We start from the raw sequence: 16,890 nt of genomic DNA, 5'->3' as shown, positions 1-16,890 counted from the left end.
TGAAGGTGAATGATTTACATTTAGCTTGACAGACTTCAAAATATTGCAAATATTGAATGCTGATGATATTGACTTGAATATTGATTGCTCATTGTCTAAGGAACGCTTATCTTCCGGTCTTGTTGTATTGAATTGGGCTGTGCTGCTGACTTGTCAATCCTCATCCATTGAGTCATCCGCTGTCTTCCATTTGGGTAACTGAGATTCTGGTCTCTCCTTCTCCAATGGAACCAGTCTGCTTACTGGTCGTATGTAGAGTCCTGTTTGCGTTCTAACTTGGACTACTCGTACTATCTTGTCATTTCCGTCGAATATTTTTGTAATCCTTGCCAGTGGCCATAGCATTGGAGGCGTGTTGACTTCCTTGATGATAACAATGTCATTAACGGCGTGCTGTTGTTTGTTATCCTGCCATTTTGGTCGATGTTGAAGTGTTGTCAAGTAGTCCACGGACCACTTTTTCCAAAATTGTCTGACAATGTTGTTGATGCTTTTGAACCTTCTGTTTAGTGTCCGGTTGTCTTCTTGAGATGGCTCCGGCAAAGCTGTCAGTGGGCGTCCAATAAGAAAATGAGCGGGTGTTAGTGCTGAGGGGTCATTGGCATCGCTAGAGGGGGCTGTAAGTGGGCGAGAATTGAGGATGGCCTCAATTTGAGTGATCAGGGTTGTGAAATTCTCAAAAGACATCTTTGTTGTCCCCACAGTCCTGTAAAAATGTCTCTTCATGGATTTTATTGCGGCTTCCCAGAGACCTCCAAAATGAGGCGTCCGTGAAGGAATTGTCAACCAGTTTATCTGATGTCCTGTAGTGAAGGCATCTACCAGTTCCTTGAATTCTCTGTCCATTAATAATTTACGAAACTCAATTTCTCCCCGAGTTCCAATGAAAGTCCTTGAGTTGTCACTATAAATATTTTCGGGCAGTCCACGTCGTGCTGTAAAACGTTTTATGGCGTGCAGACAGTCCTCCTTGGTCAACGTTGTCACTGTTTCCATATGGACGGCCTTTGTGCTGAAACATACAAAAAGGGCAACATACGTTTTCTGCAATTTTCCGCTGCTGTCTTTTATGCTGAAAGGTCCACAGTAGTCCAAACCAGTGTGGGTGAAAGCAAATGATGAAACAACACGTTCTGTTGGCAGATCTCCCATTTGAGGCTGAAGAATCCTGGCGTCGTGGCGAATGCAGGGCTTACAGTTGTAAATAATTTTTTTAACAGCTGATAGTCCTCCGGGTATCCAAATTGTTTGTCGAAGATAAAACAATGTTAACTGTGGGCCTCCATTTAAGTTCCTTGCATGAGCTTCCCGAATCAGGAGCACTGTGATTGGAGAATCTTTGGGAATAAGGACAGGAAACTTCTTGTCTATGTTGTATGGCTAATTTGCTAGTCGTCCGCCCACGCGAACAACTCTATTGTCTGGGTCGTAGAAAGGAGAAAGTTTGAAAAGTCGTCCTCTTTTTGGCAAAAGCTTTATTCTTCGTTGTGTGGTACTGTTGGTCAATTCTTCTTCACTTGTACCTACATGTTGCTCCAAATCGTTGAATCTTGTTGGTTTATCTAAAATACCTAATTGAGCTGTACAAAGCTTACCTACCTGAACCTTACCAATCTTGCCTACCTCAACCCTACCAGCCCTACCTACCTCAACCTTAGCAACCTTACTTACCTCACCTTGACCAACCTTACCTACCCTAACCTTACCAACCTCAACCTTACCTACCTCAACCTCACCAACTTTACCTACCTCAACCTTACCAAGGGGTTTAAGACAATACACTTCTCCGGAATGTTGTTACCTTTCCCTTCTGTCATTGATGAAGATAATTGACTAACAATGGCATCAAACTCTTGCAAGTAAAGTTTTTGAATCAGGCTGTATATGGCAATCCGTCCAAGGTAAAGATCTGAAGAGCTGAGTTGAAGTGACTGAAATTCAGATGCTCTTGCAGCTTCCGACTTTTTCTGTTGACATCTTTTTGATGATAGGTTCCTCTTCTGTGAGTAGCATTTGGTATCGGATTTTGTTGGATCTGTTCTGCTGGAAATGGTTTTCTGGCTTTGTTGTTTGGCCTTCTGAATGAATTTCTTGACATAACAAAAAATTCGAACCAGTTTTCCAAACGAGGATGTTCGATGAATTAGCTGAACTATTGAGTTGTTCTCCTGAGTAACAATCATTGTTGTTCGCTTCAGTGTTTCTCCTTGCACTTCGTTGTTCACTGCATGCTGATGTTCTTCAATTGATTCTGACTTCGGCCAATAATCTTCGCTTTTTTCTAGCCAGCTGGGTCCATTCAACCAAAGGCTGTGTTTGGCTAGGTTTGCGGCTGAGATTCCTCTTGATGCGCAATCGGCAGGATTCTCCTTCGTCGGCACGAAATTTCAATTGCTGGATGGAATGAGGTTCTGAATTTTTGCAACACGGTTGGCAACGAATGTCTTCCACTTTCTTGGAAAGTCTTGCAGCCAAGCCAGTGTTACCGTTGAATCTGTCCAAGCGTACACTTTTGGTGTCGGGAAACGTTGATCGTTCAAAGATGATGATATCGCTTCCACCAAATTTGCTCCAAGAAGTGCTGCACAAAGTTCCAACCGGGGAACGCACAAACTCCTTATTGGTGCAACTCTGGTCTTTGCTGTCAACATCCTTGTGTGAACTGTTCCGTCGAAAGACTGTCGTATATACACAACTGCGGCGTAGGCTGTAGTTGATGCATCACAGAAGACATGAAGTTCAATGTCCGATGATGCTGGCGAGATTGAAATTACCTTTCTGGGCAGTGTAATAGTTTCCAATTCCTTCAGTTGAACTGTGAGTCGGCTGTACTGTTGCTGAAGGCATTTCGACAAAGCTTCGTCCCATCCAAGTCGGTCCATCCAAAGCAGTTGAACAAAAGATTTGAACTGAATTGTTGTAGGTGAAAGCCATCCCAACGGATCAAAGAGCCGTGTAACTTCTGACAGTATTTCGCGTTTTGTAGATGGTGTCTTTTCGTCTAGTTTTGCTATGAAACTGAAGTGGTCTGGATTTGGGTTCCACTTGACACCTAAAGTTTTTATACTGTAGTCGTCGCTTTTAATAGTCATCTCGTCGGTAGTTTCTCGAAAGTTTGCAGGTAGCCTTTCAACAAGTTCTGGGTTACTTGAAGTCCACTTGCGAATCTCAAACCCTGCCTTTGAAAGAACTGCTATGATTGAGTCCTGCAGTTTCATTGCGCTTTCCAGATCGGGTGCTCCTGTCAACAAGTCGTCGACGTACATGTCTGTCGTGATTCCTAGCTGTACATTTTTGTCCGTAACATCTTCCGCTAAAACTTGTAATGGGCGAATAGAATGGAACGCTGATGATGCTATTCCGTACGTGACGCGTGTCATCCTAAATGTCTTTATATCTGTTGAGTTCGGTTCCTTCCAAAGTAGTCGATGATAGTCCTTATCTTCGGTATCCAGTTGCACTTGTCTGTACATTTTTGCAATGTCTGCTGAAAGGGCTACAGGATACATACGGAAACGGATCAGGATGCTGAATAGATCTTTCTGGATCTTGGGGCCCACCATCAGTCTATCGTTCAAAGAAATTCCACTGGTAGTCTTTGCTGAACCATCAAAGACTACACGCAGCTTCGTAGTTGTACTTGAGTCCTTGAACACACAGTGATGGCTGAGATAATAGCTTTTCTCTATTGGCAGTAGCATCTCCTTTGCTGGTACTTCTTCCATGTGTCCTAGTTTAATGAACTCATTGATGAACTCGTTGTATCTTCTGTACAGATCAGGCTGTTTTTGAAGTCTATGAAGGAGACTTCTAAGTCTTCGTTGTGCTTGCTGCTGGGAATCCCCCAGTTCTCCAATTTCGTTCTTAAACGGCAGTTTTACGATGAACCTTCCTTCAGGGCTTCTTCGTGTGGTTGACTTGAAGTGTTCTTCACATCTTCTTTCTTCGTCGGTCAGATGTTTAGTTACAGGCACTTCCTCGATTTCCCAAAAACGCTGCAAACTGTCTTCAAATGATGACACAAAGTAGGTTTGCAAACTGGAAGAATTGGAAGTTTGCACGTTTTCGCGTCCAATTACTAACCAACCGAAAACTGAGAGCCGATAAGTAACGGGGATGTTTGGTTCTTTCAGTCTGTTGTTCCCAACCATCAAGTCCTCGTAGTGTCCAGCTCCAATGATTAGATCAACTTGGGCGGGCTTGTTAAAGTCGGGATCAGCCAACTGTAGTTCCTTTACTGTCTCCCAATTGTCTGTGTTGATGTACCGAGAAGGTAAATCGTTTGTCATTTTCGTTAAAACTGACGCGTCAATGATAATTGGTGCTTTGTTTTTTGGTTGAAGGCGGAGGTCAACAAATCCGCGATTAGTTGAGACTTCATTTCCTCCGAGTCCAAAAACACGAGTATTGTTCCTCTTTCTCTTTAGCTGAAGTCTTTGTACTGCAGCTTCAGTTACAAGATTATTCTGAGATGCAGAGTCCAGAATTGCTTGCAGATATGCTATTTCTCCTTGAACATTAACAGGAACAATTGCTGTCTGAAGAAAAATTTCCTGTGTCTTGTCTTCATGGGTGAGGGCTGCTGTTATCTTTTGATCGATAGTTATTTGTTCTGCATTACTGCTTGAGGCTCCAGATGAAACCTTCTCCTGATCTCTTGCGTTGGCTTTGCGGTTGTTTCCAAACGGAGTTTTTCAATTGATTTACTTGATGCGCATCTTCTGGATGCAACAACGTGTGATGCTTTCGTCCACATTGGCGGCACGAAGAACCATCGCAACTCTCTGCTCGGTGTCCTGGTCTTAGACAATTGAAACAAAGTCCTTTGACTTTGATCAGCTGGGCTCGCTCCTTGACACCTAAACCTTTGATCTTACCACATTTGAAAATTCTGTGTTCCTCTTCACAACATTCGCATTGCTGATTCGTTGTCGTAACATGAGTGTGAAGTTGTCTCTGTGGCTGATTTTGTTGCGTATACGATCGTTTTTCGGTATTTGATGAACTGTTGCTTGGTGCTGCTGACTCCAACGCTTGAACACGTTCCTCCAGGAATGTCTTTAGTTCCTGATAGGTCTGTAGTTCTTTCCCCTTTGAAGAAAGCTCCCAGAACTTTCGTGTTTCGGTGGGCAGTTTTTCTGCAATCAAGTAGACAAAAAAGGGGTCCTGATGCTCAACTGGTTGTCCCATGTTCCGAAGAGAAACTCTGTGCTCCTCCATTGTGTCGATAAGTTTTCGTAATTCCCGTCTGTTTTCGTGTGAAACTGGTCGATATGAGACAATTCCATGGATGTGGGCTCGAAGTATCAATCTCCTGTTGTCGTATCGGTTCTGCAAAATTTCCATTGCAACATCGAAGTTGTCGTCGGTGACTGTGATTGAAGTTAACATCTTCGAAGCTTCTCCCTTCACTGCTGACTTCAGGTACTGTAATCTCAAACTGTTTGTCAACTGATCGTTATCTATTACTGCTCCCTTGAAGCGATCATAAAAAGAGATCCAGTCCAAGTAATTTCCGGAAAAACTGGGCAAGTCGAGCTTTGGTAGATTGATATTCTGTATATTCCTCGAAATCGTGGTGCTTCCGGCTGCAAACGAGCTCTCTTGTGACGAGTGTCTTGTCTTTCGCTGAACAAACCGATGAACATAGTCGATGTTTTGGCATTTCTTGTCATCATACTCCTCTGTCTCAAGAATTTCATCGTCCAAGTTGTCAGGATCATCAAAAAGAGACTGAATCTTTTGGTTCTGCTCAGATAGGAAGGCTTGCTTCTTCTTCAATAGTTCAACTATCTGCTGCAGTCGGATAAGGTCGTCTTCATTGATAAGTGTGAACGGTTGTTCATTATGCCGTCTGCTTCATTGTAGAGTTTCGTTGCAACTCCTCTGTGAGCCCCACGCGACTTTCGAAGAAGTTCTAGATTTTTTGGCATGTTTCTGATATGCTGTTGTCTTACTGTTCCTTGCTTTGTTCTTGATGCTGTTCTTTAGTTGTATTCTTTGGCTGTATTCTTTCTCTTTATCTGTTGTTGTAAATCTTTTGTGGCTAAAAGCTCGGAAACAAGTTAAAACAGCGTGAAAGTTGTAAATATAGGGTTGTATCTATCCCCCCCGCAAAAGTGCGGCCCATTTTTACGCGCGAACTTAGTCTTAGTACTTCAGGGGGCAAAGTAAGCTAACAAAAACCGAGTTCTCGGTGAGAACTAGAGAGAGAGAGAGAGATTGACTTCCCCTGAAGTTTTTCAAAAAAAATATGCAGAATCTTGAGTATACAGTTACCCCACTAGATATCCTCTACCGGGTCTCTTGGTTAGGTTAATCAACCTAGTTATACAAGTTAATCAACTTGAATAACATGTGGGGGAATGATGGTATCTAGTGGGGGGTCCGCTTTTCAATTTCCCTTTAAGTTTCCCCTTTTAAGGTTATCAACAAATTTTTGAGAGAGTGAATGCTTTGGGTGCTTAATGCTTCGACTATTTTATCCTTAACCTATTTTTCGGCGGACCATTAAATGTTGCGTTGCAACACTTATTTTTGTTGATTAGACTTGCTTTAAACGCTTTAAAGACTTAAATGCTTTATGCTTAAGAAGAACTCAAGCTCAAAAGGAAACAAGTGTTGTTGATAAAATCAGATGAAATTATGATTTCTTAGTTCAAATCACGTGGTAATTTATTGTTGCGTTTGTTGAAGAAGTCATCTTGAATTGAAGTTTTGAAGCTCTCGCAATATGAAGGTCAAAAGGTTGTTAACCACAACAATTAATTAAAGCCTTGAGTGCTTTTGGAAGCTGAGCAGTATTCTTCGAGCCTGAGGCTTGAACGATTCTCTAAATATGTGATTCACCGAAACAGTTGAGGAAACATAAATTCATTCTGCGGATGGCGGAGTTTGATCCCCCACTCCATCTCAATGCATAACTTAAAATATAATGGAAGGTTGAGAGGTCGCCTACAAAATTATAATATTGAATGGCTCATTTACAGGTAATATACATTGTTTGAAATCTGATTAAATAAAGAAAATTGAAAATGAGAATTAAAATATTTTCTAGCTCGTCTTTTGTGATTACTCTGTGACTTTTTGAACCAGGGGTCTCAATAGTCCTTTTTGTGGAAATCTGCCGGCTATGTCTTAGATCGTAGCATTTTAAAATGAAGCGAACCAGACAAGTACCGTTCATAAGAAAAATATTTATCTCTTCTTCTGAATTACTTCGCTTAGTGGTTAATCTGTCTGTATACAAGTAGATGTTTGATTTTTTTCGACAACGATTTTCGCTGTGTCAATATTGTACCTCTCTTTTTTCCCTATGATTGCTTCTTTTTTTCCTATTGTTCATTTTCCTAAATGAGTTTTTCCAAGTTGTTTAAAATTCGAAACGCAGTTGCCTTTTTGTGGTGTTATGTGAACTTGTTTCACGTGCAAACTGTGCTGTGTCTAAATCCCTCGTTTTTGGTGTTTGTTTTTCGTTCGTTCAACCATCTGGTGCTTCTACTTTCTAACTTCTCTAAGCAAGAGCTTACTGCATTCCCATCTGAAGAGATGGTGTTTACACAATGGCAGTATGTCGCACGACGCAACATATTTTACACAGTTTGTGCCATTCCTTTCTCATAACAATTATTAGCATCCCTACTTAGTTGGAAAGCTAAGCTCCAAAATAGATGATGTTTCTTATTCTTCCCAATTCATGTGTTGCATGCGTCATAATTCTTCTATGCGTTTTGTTTTGTTCTGATCAAGTGATAATGACTAAAACTCAAGCAACTAAATTCTAGACGGCTTTCTGAGTCATGCAATTAAAATTGAGTCTCATTAGTTGTTGCTGAAGTTTCAATGTGCCAGAAAAGAAGACTGTTCATTCAGATGAAAGAACAAAGTTCATTTATAGAATCCATTCAAACAACATTTTTGTTCTGATGGAATTGATACATTAACATTCAATAACCATCTTTACTGGGTCATAGCTGAGCAGAAAAATTGATCTTATTTATTACATCAACTTACTTGATCCAAAATCATAACTATACTGTTATATTAATGATCTTCCCTTAACAAACTTCCAAACAAACTAACAAAAATAGAGAGTTGCAATTTTCCAATTTTATACGAGCAAATCAGGTTTATGGACGGAAATGTCCATTTTTTGATGAAAGTGAAGTTCCTAACAAATGATTTTCTTAGCGCGCCATAAGACTAAAAGAATTAAACTTATTGGAAAAATTGGTATAAATAATGTGGCTGATAGATGCTCTCGAAGGAAGTTTGAAGCAGTTATTGTAGACGTTAGATTTTCTTTTGGCAGATTTTGACGGATTTGTTTTATAATGTTCTGCTTGATTGAGCTATTAACTTCGATTGACTTTCACGCTTGATTTTTCAAGTTTTGTGCTTTCCATATTTCTCTCTCAAATACAACTATAGTCAGTTGAACTGAATTAGCTGCAGTTTTGTTTTCTACTGAAAGTTCAATGAAAGTGCACCAGAGTTTGTTTTTTATCCTTCTTTTGGTTGTAATCACTCCATTGGTCAATAAGCTCAACAAGGAACAATGCATTCTAAGTTAACGGGAACCATTGAAACAAATTATTTAATTGCTCTCGAACGAAGTTTGACGCAATTATCCTAAGCATGTTGGTCTTTTTGATGCAAAATTTTCGCTTGACCGATTTGATTTTTCGAGTGACTTTATTGCCCTTGAGTTTTTTCGTTTTGTGCGATCATAATTTCGCTTTCATTCGCAATTTTAAGCACCTGAACTCAAGTTGCGGCAGTTTACTACTAAAAGTCAAAAGAAAAGTGCGTCAAAATTGATGTCATTTTTTCACTTTTAACTTTATTAGTGGCTATAGTGTTATATCATAAACTATGGCTATAGTGGTATATCATAACCTAATGACGTCACTTTAAGCCCCCTTGGCGGTTTTACTCCCCCCCCCCCCAACCAACTCCGACTGAAGCACGCTGCAATGGATTTGAGCTCCCACTAGTCGATAGAGAAATTATCTTGACGCCAGTTGGTTATTTTCGGCATCCTTAAGCAAAAACAATATCAGAAACGCCTGGATTAATAAATTTTGAGTACCAAATGTTACGAGAATTTAAAGACACGAATAATAATAAAAAGGTGAAATTAAACCAAACATGGTTTCCACCATCTTGGCTTTGCCCCACTTAGGGGAGGTTCAATTTTGATTTAGGTCCTCTAATGAATCCCATCCAGTAGGATAGCAGTGGTATCTGAATTTAGATATTGATTGTGCCTCAAAGATTTTTTTCTTTCTCTTTGGAATGTGTTGGGATTCATCAGAGGTGTATATCAGGAAATGTGGTAGAATAAAAGTGCATTTTTGTACTTAGCTACACAAAGGAAAAAAATTTCCTCTCACCGCTTCTCTCTCGTCTCTCTGGCGTAAGTAAAAACTTTACCACTGGATCTTGTATTGCAGTCGTGTGATATGATCTTCCAGAAATCAAACGGACTCAGTCTGTCCAACAAGTATTTTGTTCAAAAGAAGGAGATCTGAGAGGAAAATTTTCTACCAAATCGGTAGAAGACTTAGTTTATCAGATTTAAGACATAGTTTGAATTGGAGAGATTCCATTTTCTACAGATCCACTTTACACATCTTTGAACTTTCTCCAAACGCTGTTGTCTAATGTTACTTGGGGACCAAATATTTGGTCCATAGTAAAGAACTGAAAGTGCATATCTGTTAGCCAGAAGACACTTAGCATTCACTTTTATTTCGGCTGGCAAAACTAGAATGTGAGCTAGCTTCTGAAGATTTTTCTGAATGTTTTGGGAGAAATTTACACAAAGATGTCTTATCGATCAAACTTACCCGTTCAAACTTGAAAAGTCAATTCTTGGTCAGCGTGACTTTGTAGAGAAAATTTCGTGAAATTAATAAATTTCGATTTTCGTGAAATAAAAATTCAAATAATTTTCTTTTTGCACTGTCAGTATCAGTTTGTAGAGTCGGTTGATGGTTTTCTGAACCAACAGTTTTTGTTTCATCAGGAGAAAAGAAACTTGTTGATTTTCAAAATGTGCGAACTGAATATTGTTTTAGGATCAAGAAGCAGCAACGAATAGTTTCCCAATTTTGCAGATTGTTACCTTAACTAATTTTTTGGAACTCAACAGCTGACAACAGTTACGAACTTTTTTTGTCATTTCACCTCAATATGAAAGAATGACTTCCATTGACTTGAAATCGACGAACGCCTGCTTGATCCCTAATAGAAATATAGCCGGCAGATTGCCAAAAAGTAGCCGTGTTTCGTTTTCTTGACCGCGACCAAACTGAACTGAACAAAGATAATAATATGGAATATTTTTCTGGAAAAATTCACAATGTACATGTTTTAATAGGATTTTCAATTTTTTATTCAGGCGTATTCTTGCGTCCTATTTGGAAGATAAATGGTTTAATATGAGTTGCAACTATGTTTAGATTTATAGCTAAGATCAACTAAAACGAAGTTTGATTAACGGCCAGCTAAAATGGGCTTTACCGGTTTCTCACGTTTCATTTTTTATTTCGTTGGTCGATATTGACTTTATTTTCATGTTTTCCTAAGTAACTGCTCTTAATTTATTGAAAGAGTAGAATGAGTGAAGATTGAAACACGTTTAGCGACGTCGAAAAGATTTTAGGCGAAATATCGAAAGAGCAGCAAACGTAGGAAAATCCAAAGAACGAGCGCAATAATAGCCATCGGGGAAGTTTCAGCGACTTGTGAAAGTGAACTTTGTGATAGCAAACTTAGTCTTAATTTCCCTCTAGAAACTGGTAATTTGTTAATCTTTTTTTTGAGTATCAGACAAAATAGGTAGAAACAATTGAGAAGTACATTTGAAAGAATTGTTTTTTCTCTTTTATTAATTAACTTATGGTGGCCCTTAATTTTTTCACATCTATCGGGCCCATCCTCAACTGCGCGAACAATTGGAAGATCATGTAACAGCAAAATTGTTTTCTTTGATTTTTAAACAGTAACTTGAACAGTTTTACGTTTTTACCAGGAGAAAAAGAAAACTAATGGTTGAACTGTTGATCATGTTGAACTGTTTTTTAAGCCAGTCTGTCCTGATTTTTTTAAATCTTTTTCATAATCACTTGACCATTAGCAATTCCATGAGATCCGTTTTACTTTATATCTGTTTTCTAAAGGTTTATATAAGCAGATAAGCGTCGACTAAGCGTGAAAAGCGTCTGGAAGGTGGAAAATTTCAAGTTTAAAGCTTAATAGTTCCTCCAGAATTGAAAAGTCTCCAATAATCGATTCAGTTTTTCAAGTTTTTTTTAATAGTGCCGATTTTGTATATCTTCTCAAAGAATATCAGTCGACCAAAATTGACCTAACAAAAAAGGTAGCTTAGCATATGTTTTGGTTGATGACACACAGAAAATCTTTGTCATACTAATTGAGCATTTTTCAAGACTAATATAATGCATCCGGTGGGGAATATCATAAATATTTTCAACCAAGTTTAGATACCTGACTATTTATGCCTAATTTGAATAAATTTGAATTTGGTGCAGTGCCAACGACAGAATGGCCTGGCGTTCGATAGCAATTCGCTGTCTTTTTTCTCAGTTATATTTATTAATGGAACATTTGTGCGTGTCAGGTGTATCATCCGTTCATCTGTGGGCCCTTCAACCGACAGATAGAGCAGTGGCAGGGGGACCAGGGCTGCAAGGTCAACATCCCCCCTGTGTCTGTGGACAGTGACGAGATAGTATTGAGTGGTAACAGGGACGGGGTTGCACTGGTCAGGAATGAGATCTACAGATTGATCCAAGATCTGAGCAAGAACATGGGAAAGTTGGACGTGCAGATTGACAAGGCAAAGCATAAATACATCATCGGACAGAGAGGGAGAGGCATCCAGGAGATACTCGAAAGGTCACTATTGCAATACTTTTCAATTATCATTTTGATTATCTGTTGAAAATGTTCCATTATATCCAGAGAAAGTTCAAGGATACTATCTCAAAGTACTTTTTAATAGCCCAACAGCGATAGCTGGGGCTATTATTTGCCTTCTCTTGTTTTTTTTACAATTCAAAGAATTTGAATTGTATTGGGGCGCTGTCTTTTTTTAAAGATCTGCTCACATTTTCATGATTTTTGAAGTCAAATTTGAGTAATAAATTTGGGCACGCCAAAACAGGAAATGGAGCGAAAAAGCGAGTGGTTTTGCGGCGTGCATTTTTTTGGCTCTAATTTTAAAGTAAAGTGAGAAAAGGTGTTTGAACAAAAGTTCGCTGTCTCGCTAGTGGTTTTTTGTTCACTTGCGGCACTTTCACTTTGACTTTTACTGTTTTTTCGATTTTTTGGATCAGATTTTTTTCTAAATGGTTTTTTCAATGCTTTTATAGTTCATTCGGGGCCTAGTTTTTTGTTTAAACCAAATTTTCATTTCTCGCTAGTGGTTTCTTGTTCACATGCGGCATTTTGACATTGATTTTCTGTTTTTTTTTTAAATTTTTTTTATCTGATGTTTTTAGAAATGGTTTTCCCAAATCACGCATAGTCCGTTCTAGGTCTAGTTTATTGTTTAGTCGATTAAAATTCTTTGAATTGTATATCAGGACTTGTCCTGCTATGTTTTTTTTCGTCAAGAGTTTTGTTACGACTATATGACGTCACAACCACTGTGTTCATTCGTTCATGCTATTTCAACTGAAGTGCGTGCGTGACGTCTTTTTTTGCTCTTAGCGGAGCGAGTTTTATGTTCATTCATGTGATTAAGTTTTTGTTCACACGTGACTTACCTCAATCTCAAAAATGACTTCCTCACTTTGAAATTGACTTTTGTTTACTTTAATTGAAAGAGATAAGGTCAAGTGAATGTGTGTCACTCTAAATGAAGGTTATTTGAGAGCAGCTATTAGAAGCAGCATTAACTTATACAGATTCTTAATCAAACTATAACATCTCAGCTCTTAATGAAAAGAATAAATTTCTTTTTTGGTCTTTTGGTCTTTTTTTTTGAGACTGCAGATCTACGAAGCTATTGCGGCTATTTTCTGACAATCTGCCAGCTATGTTTTATCTTTTCATTAATTGCTCTAGAACGAAGTGTGAGGCAATAATTGTAAATGTGCGTGTCTTTTCCTATGCAAAGTTTTTGCTTGACCGTTTTCGCGCTTTTGTTCAGAACATTTTTTTGACTTCTTGAGTGACTTTTTCAGACAATTATTTCTTCATTTGAGAGTGATCTAAGTTGCTCTCATTCTGATATAAAGTTCGTTGATAATAGCGATTGTGAGCGAAAGGTAATCATGGCCATTGTAGAAGATGCTAGACTGCCAACCTGGAGGTTAGTGGTTCGAACCCCTGTGGGATCGTTTTTTTCCGCTCCTGTAAAACATTTCTAAACTACACGCCGTCTAAAATTAAATTGCAGCCGCCTGTCGTTCGCAAGCAATGCATCCGACATTATTAGGTTCATGTTTATCTTAGCCATCATGAAAATGATAATTCTACTTAGATTGAATATGCAATTATTCGCCTGTGTCAGTCTAATTAAGGTTGAGCAATGACACCGTAAGATTTATTTCATATTCAGATGAATGCTGTATAAATTTTAAAATATCAATTTAAAAAAGCTGTCTGAATATACATTACAAATATTTATATCAAGAGCATTAATTAATCGTTATACAAGCATTGGTTAAGATTAAGAAAAGTAGTAACTATTTTTAATAGCCGCCCTCATCTTCTCAGCCGGCTATTATAGCGCTGTTATTATTTACAATTCAAATAATTTGATTTGTATTGGGGCGCTTTTTTTTAAGATCTGTTCACACATTTTCATGATTTTTGGAGTCAAATTGGAGTAGTGATTTTGGTCACGCCGAAACAGGAAATGGAGCGAAAAAGCGAGTGGTTTTGCGGCGTGATTTTTTTTCGCTCTAATTTTGAAGTAGAGTGCGAAAACGGTGTTTGAACAAAAATTCAGTTTCTCGGTAGTGGTTTTTTGTTCACATGCGGCAATTTCACTCTGATTTTTACTTTACTGTTTTTTCGATTTTTTGGATCGGATTTTTTTCTAAATGGTTTTCCCAATCCATTCACAGCTCATTCTAGGTCTAGTTTTTTGTTTGAATTGAATTTTCATTTCTTGCTAATGGTTTTTTTGTTCACATGCGGCATTTTGACATTGATTTTTTGTTTTTTTTTATTTTTTGATCTGATTTTTTTAAAATGGTTTTCTCAATTCACTCATAGTCCATTCTAGGTCTAGTTTTTCTGTTTAGTCAATGAAAATTCTGTGAATTGTACGTCAGGACTTGTCCTGCTATGTTTTTTTTACTTCGTCGAACTTTTTTTCGCTTTACGATTTTGCCGCTTTTTCGATATTTTGCGTGAAATCTTTTTGACTTTTCTAGGCCAGTTTCTGTCTTCTCTCATTCTGATGGTAGTGAATTTGAACATCAGTTGCTCAGCAAAGCAAATCAAAATGAACAGAGTCAGTATAAAAAATTGAAGTCAGAAATAGAAACGGGATAAACCCATAAAGCCCAATTTTAGATGCCCGCTATTTGAACGTCGTTCCTATAAGTCTTATTTACCATCTCTTATGCTTATTGGTATTGATAGTAGCCCCTGTGGCCTCTCTCTAAGAAACAGAAGTATGTTCAACTACGAAATGCCATCAAAATAAATCGGACTTAAAAAAATGTTTTTGTACAAAAATCTTTTTTTTTTTCAATATCTTCTATTCTTTCAATCCCAATCATGCTTATTGGAATCAACGGCGGCTATTTTCCGGCAATCTGCCGGGTATTTTTTGCTGTCTTGGGGAATTTTCCAGTTCCATAGAGCATGGCATTGTTGTCTGTGACATTATTAAGATTGTAAAATTGGAATGTGAACTGCAGGTACAACGTGTCAGTGGAAGTGCCACAGCTGGACAGTTCTAGCTGCAACATCACTCTCAGGGGACAGCACCAGAACTTAGGAGCGGCAGTCTCAGATGTGTACGACAGGGCCGAGTCCTACAAGCTGGAGAAGATCCACTGTCCCAACTGGCTACACAGATACCTCATCGGCAAGGATGGCTCCAAACTACAAGAGATGCTCGGAGAAAACATCTCCAAGGTTTGCACATACAACAGCTCACTTGCTTTTACTGGAGAAAAGATTTTTGGGAAACAGTTTTGTGCCAAGAAAGTGCAATAGCAAATCGTATATGCAATACTTTAAAGGCCTCGTTATTCTCTATTTGGAAACACGTTCAATTTTGATGATAAAGTTACAAAAAAAAGCTATCTGATTCCGAAGAGTTTTGAAACCTTCAGGTGAAGATTGGATTGTAATAAGTTAAGGTTTTAATATGTTTCCACGTTAAGAGTAACTGTGATAGTGTAACGCACTGAGCTGAAAATTGTTGTGCTTTGAATAATGGGATCACTTTGATTATATGAACTGTGTAGGTGCACGTTGAGTTCACGAATGATAGCATCATAGTAGATGGACAGCGAGAGGTGATGGAGTTGATATGTCACAGACTGAAGAGTGAGGTCGATTTCCTCCTGAACGACAAAGCGTATGAGGAGCTGACTGTGGACAGCCGATTTCATAAGCACGTCATTGGCAAGAATGGAACGAACATCCGACAGCTGTGCCAGGGGAAACAAGTATGCACATAAGCATTCTTCTCTTACCCCTATGCACTGCTTTACTTCATGGACGTTGTTTGGAAGGGTTCCCCTCACAATTTAAAAATTTGAAACGGGAATCTTATAATTATGTATTGCTTCGCACTAAAAAAGCTGTTTTCGTGTTATAGATAAATTGTTCAGAGTGATTAATTGCTCTCGAACGAAGTTATAGCTGCAAAGCTGTAAGTGGATTGGCGCTATATTGCGGTGTTCGTGTTTGTTCCGTCGTCTGACGCTCTTTTTAATAGCCACGAAGCGATGGCTGAAGCTATTATTGGCCTTCTCTTGGTTTTTTTTGTCAAGTTTTTGTTACGACCATATGACGTCACAATCCCTTCAAATCTGCTTTTTGTTCATTCGTTCATGCAATTTCAACTGAAGTGGTTGCGTGACGTCATTTTTCGCTCTTAACGGAGCGAGTTTTATGTTCATTCGTGTGATTATGTTTTTAATAGCCGCACAGCGATAGCTGGGGCTATTATTGGCCTTCTCTTGGTTTTTTACAATTCAAAGAATTTGAATTGTATTGGGGCGCTGTCTTTTTTTTTAAGATCTGTTCACACATTTTCATGATTTTTGAAGTCAAGTTGGGGTAGTGATTTTGGTCACGCCGCAACAGGAAATGGAGCGAAAAAGCGAGTGGTTTTGCGGCGTGAATTTTTTTCGCTCTAATTTTGAAGTAGAGTGCGAAAACGGTGTTTGAACAAAAATTCGGTTTCTCGGTAGTGGTTTTTTGTTCACGTGCGGCAATTTCACTCTGATTTTAACTGTTTTTCGATTTTTTGGTTCGGATTTTTTTTTCTAAATGGTTTTCCCAATCCATTCAAAGCTTATTCTAGGCCTAGTTTTCCGTTTGAATTAAATTTTCATTTCCCGCTAGTGGTTTTTAATCACATGCGGCATTTTGACATTGATTTTCTGTTTTTTTTATCAGATTTTTTTAAAAATGGTTTTCTCAATTCGCTCATAGTCCATTGTAGGTCCATTTTGTCTGTTTAGTCAATGAAAATTCCTTGAATTGTACGTCAGGACTTGTCCTGCTATGTTTTTTTATTTCGTCGTCATGTTTTTTGTTACGACCATATGACGTCACAGCCACTTTTTGTTCATTCGTTCATGCAATTTCAACTGAATTGCATGTGTGACGTCATTTTTCGCTCTTAGTGGAGCGAGTTTTTTTGTTCATTTGCGTGATTAA

General features: G+C 38.5%; 1 protein-coding gene across 1 annotated transcript in view; it reads left to right on the top strand.

The window, feature by feature from the left end:
* The window catches only part of LOC142339970 (vigilin-like), a 121,257-nt gene that overhangs the window by 15,003 nt on the left and 89,364 nt on the right, over positions 1–16,890 (top strand). Inside the window, exons 4-6 of the mRNA XM_075390349.1 lie at positions 11,648–11,925; positions 14,910–15,129; positions 15,465–15,668. Coding sequence (XP_075246464.1) covers positions 11,648–11,925; positions 14,910–15,129; positions 15,465–15,668 — 702 coding nt within the window. The remainder of the gene's footprint in view (positions 1–11,647; positions 11,926–14,909; positions 15,130–15,464; positions 15,669–16,890) is intronic.

This window comes from Convolutriloba macropyga, chromosome 1 (genome assembly GCF_964194025.1).
Source record: "Convolutriloba macropyga chromosome 1, txConMacr16.3, whole genome shotgun sequence".
NCBI lineage: Eukaryota > Metazoa > Xenacoelomorpha > Acoela > Convolutidae > Convolutriloba > Convolutriloba macropyga.
This window is presented reverse-complemented; position numbering and strand designations above follow the sequence as displayed.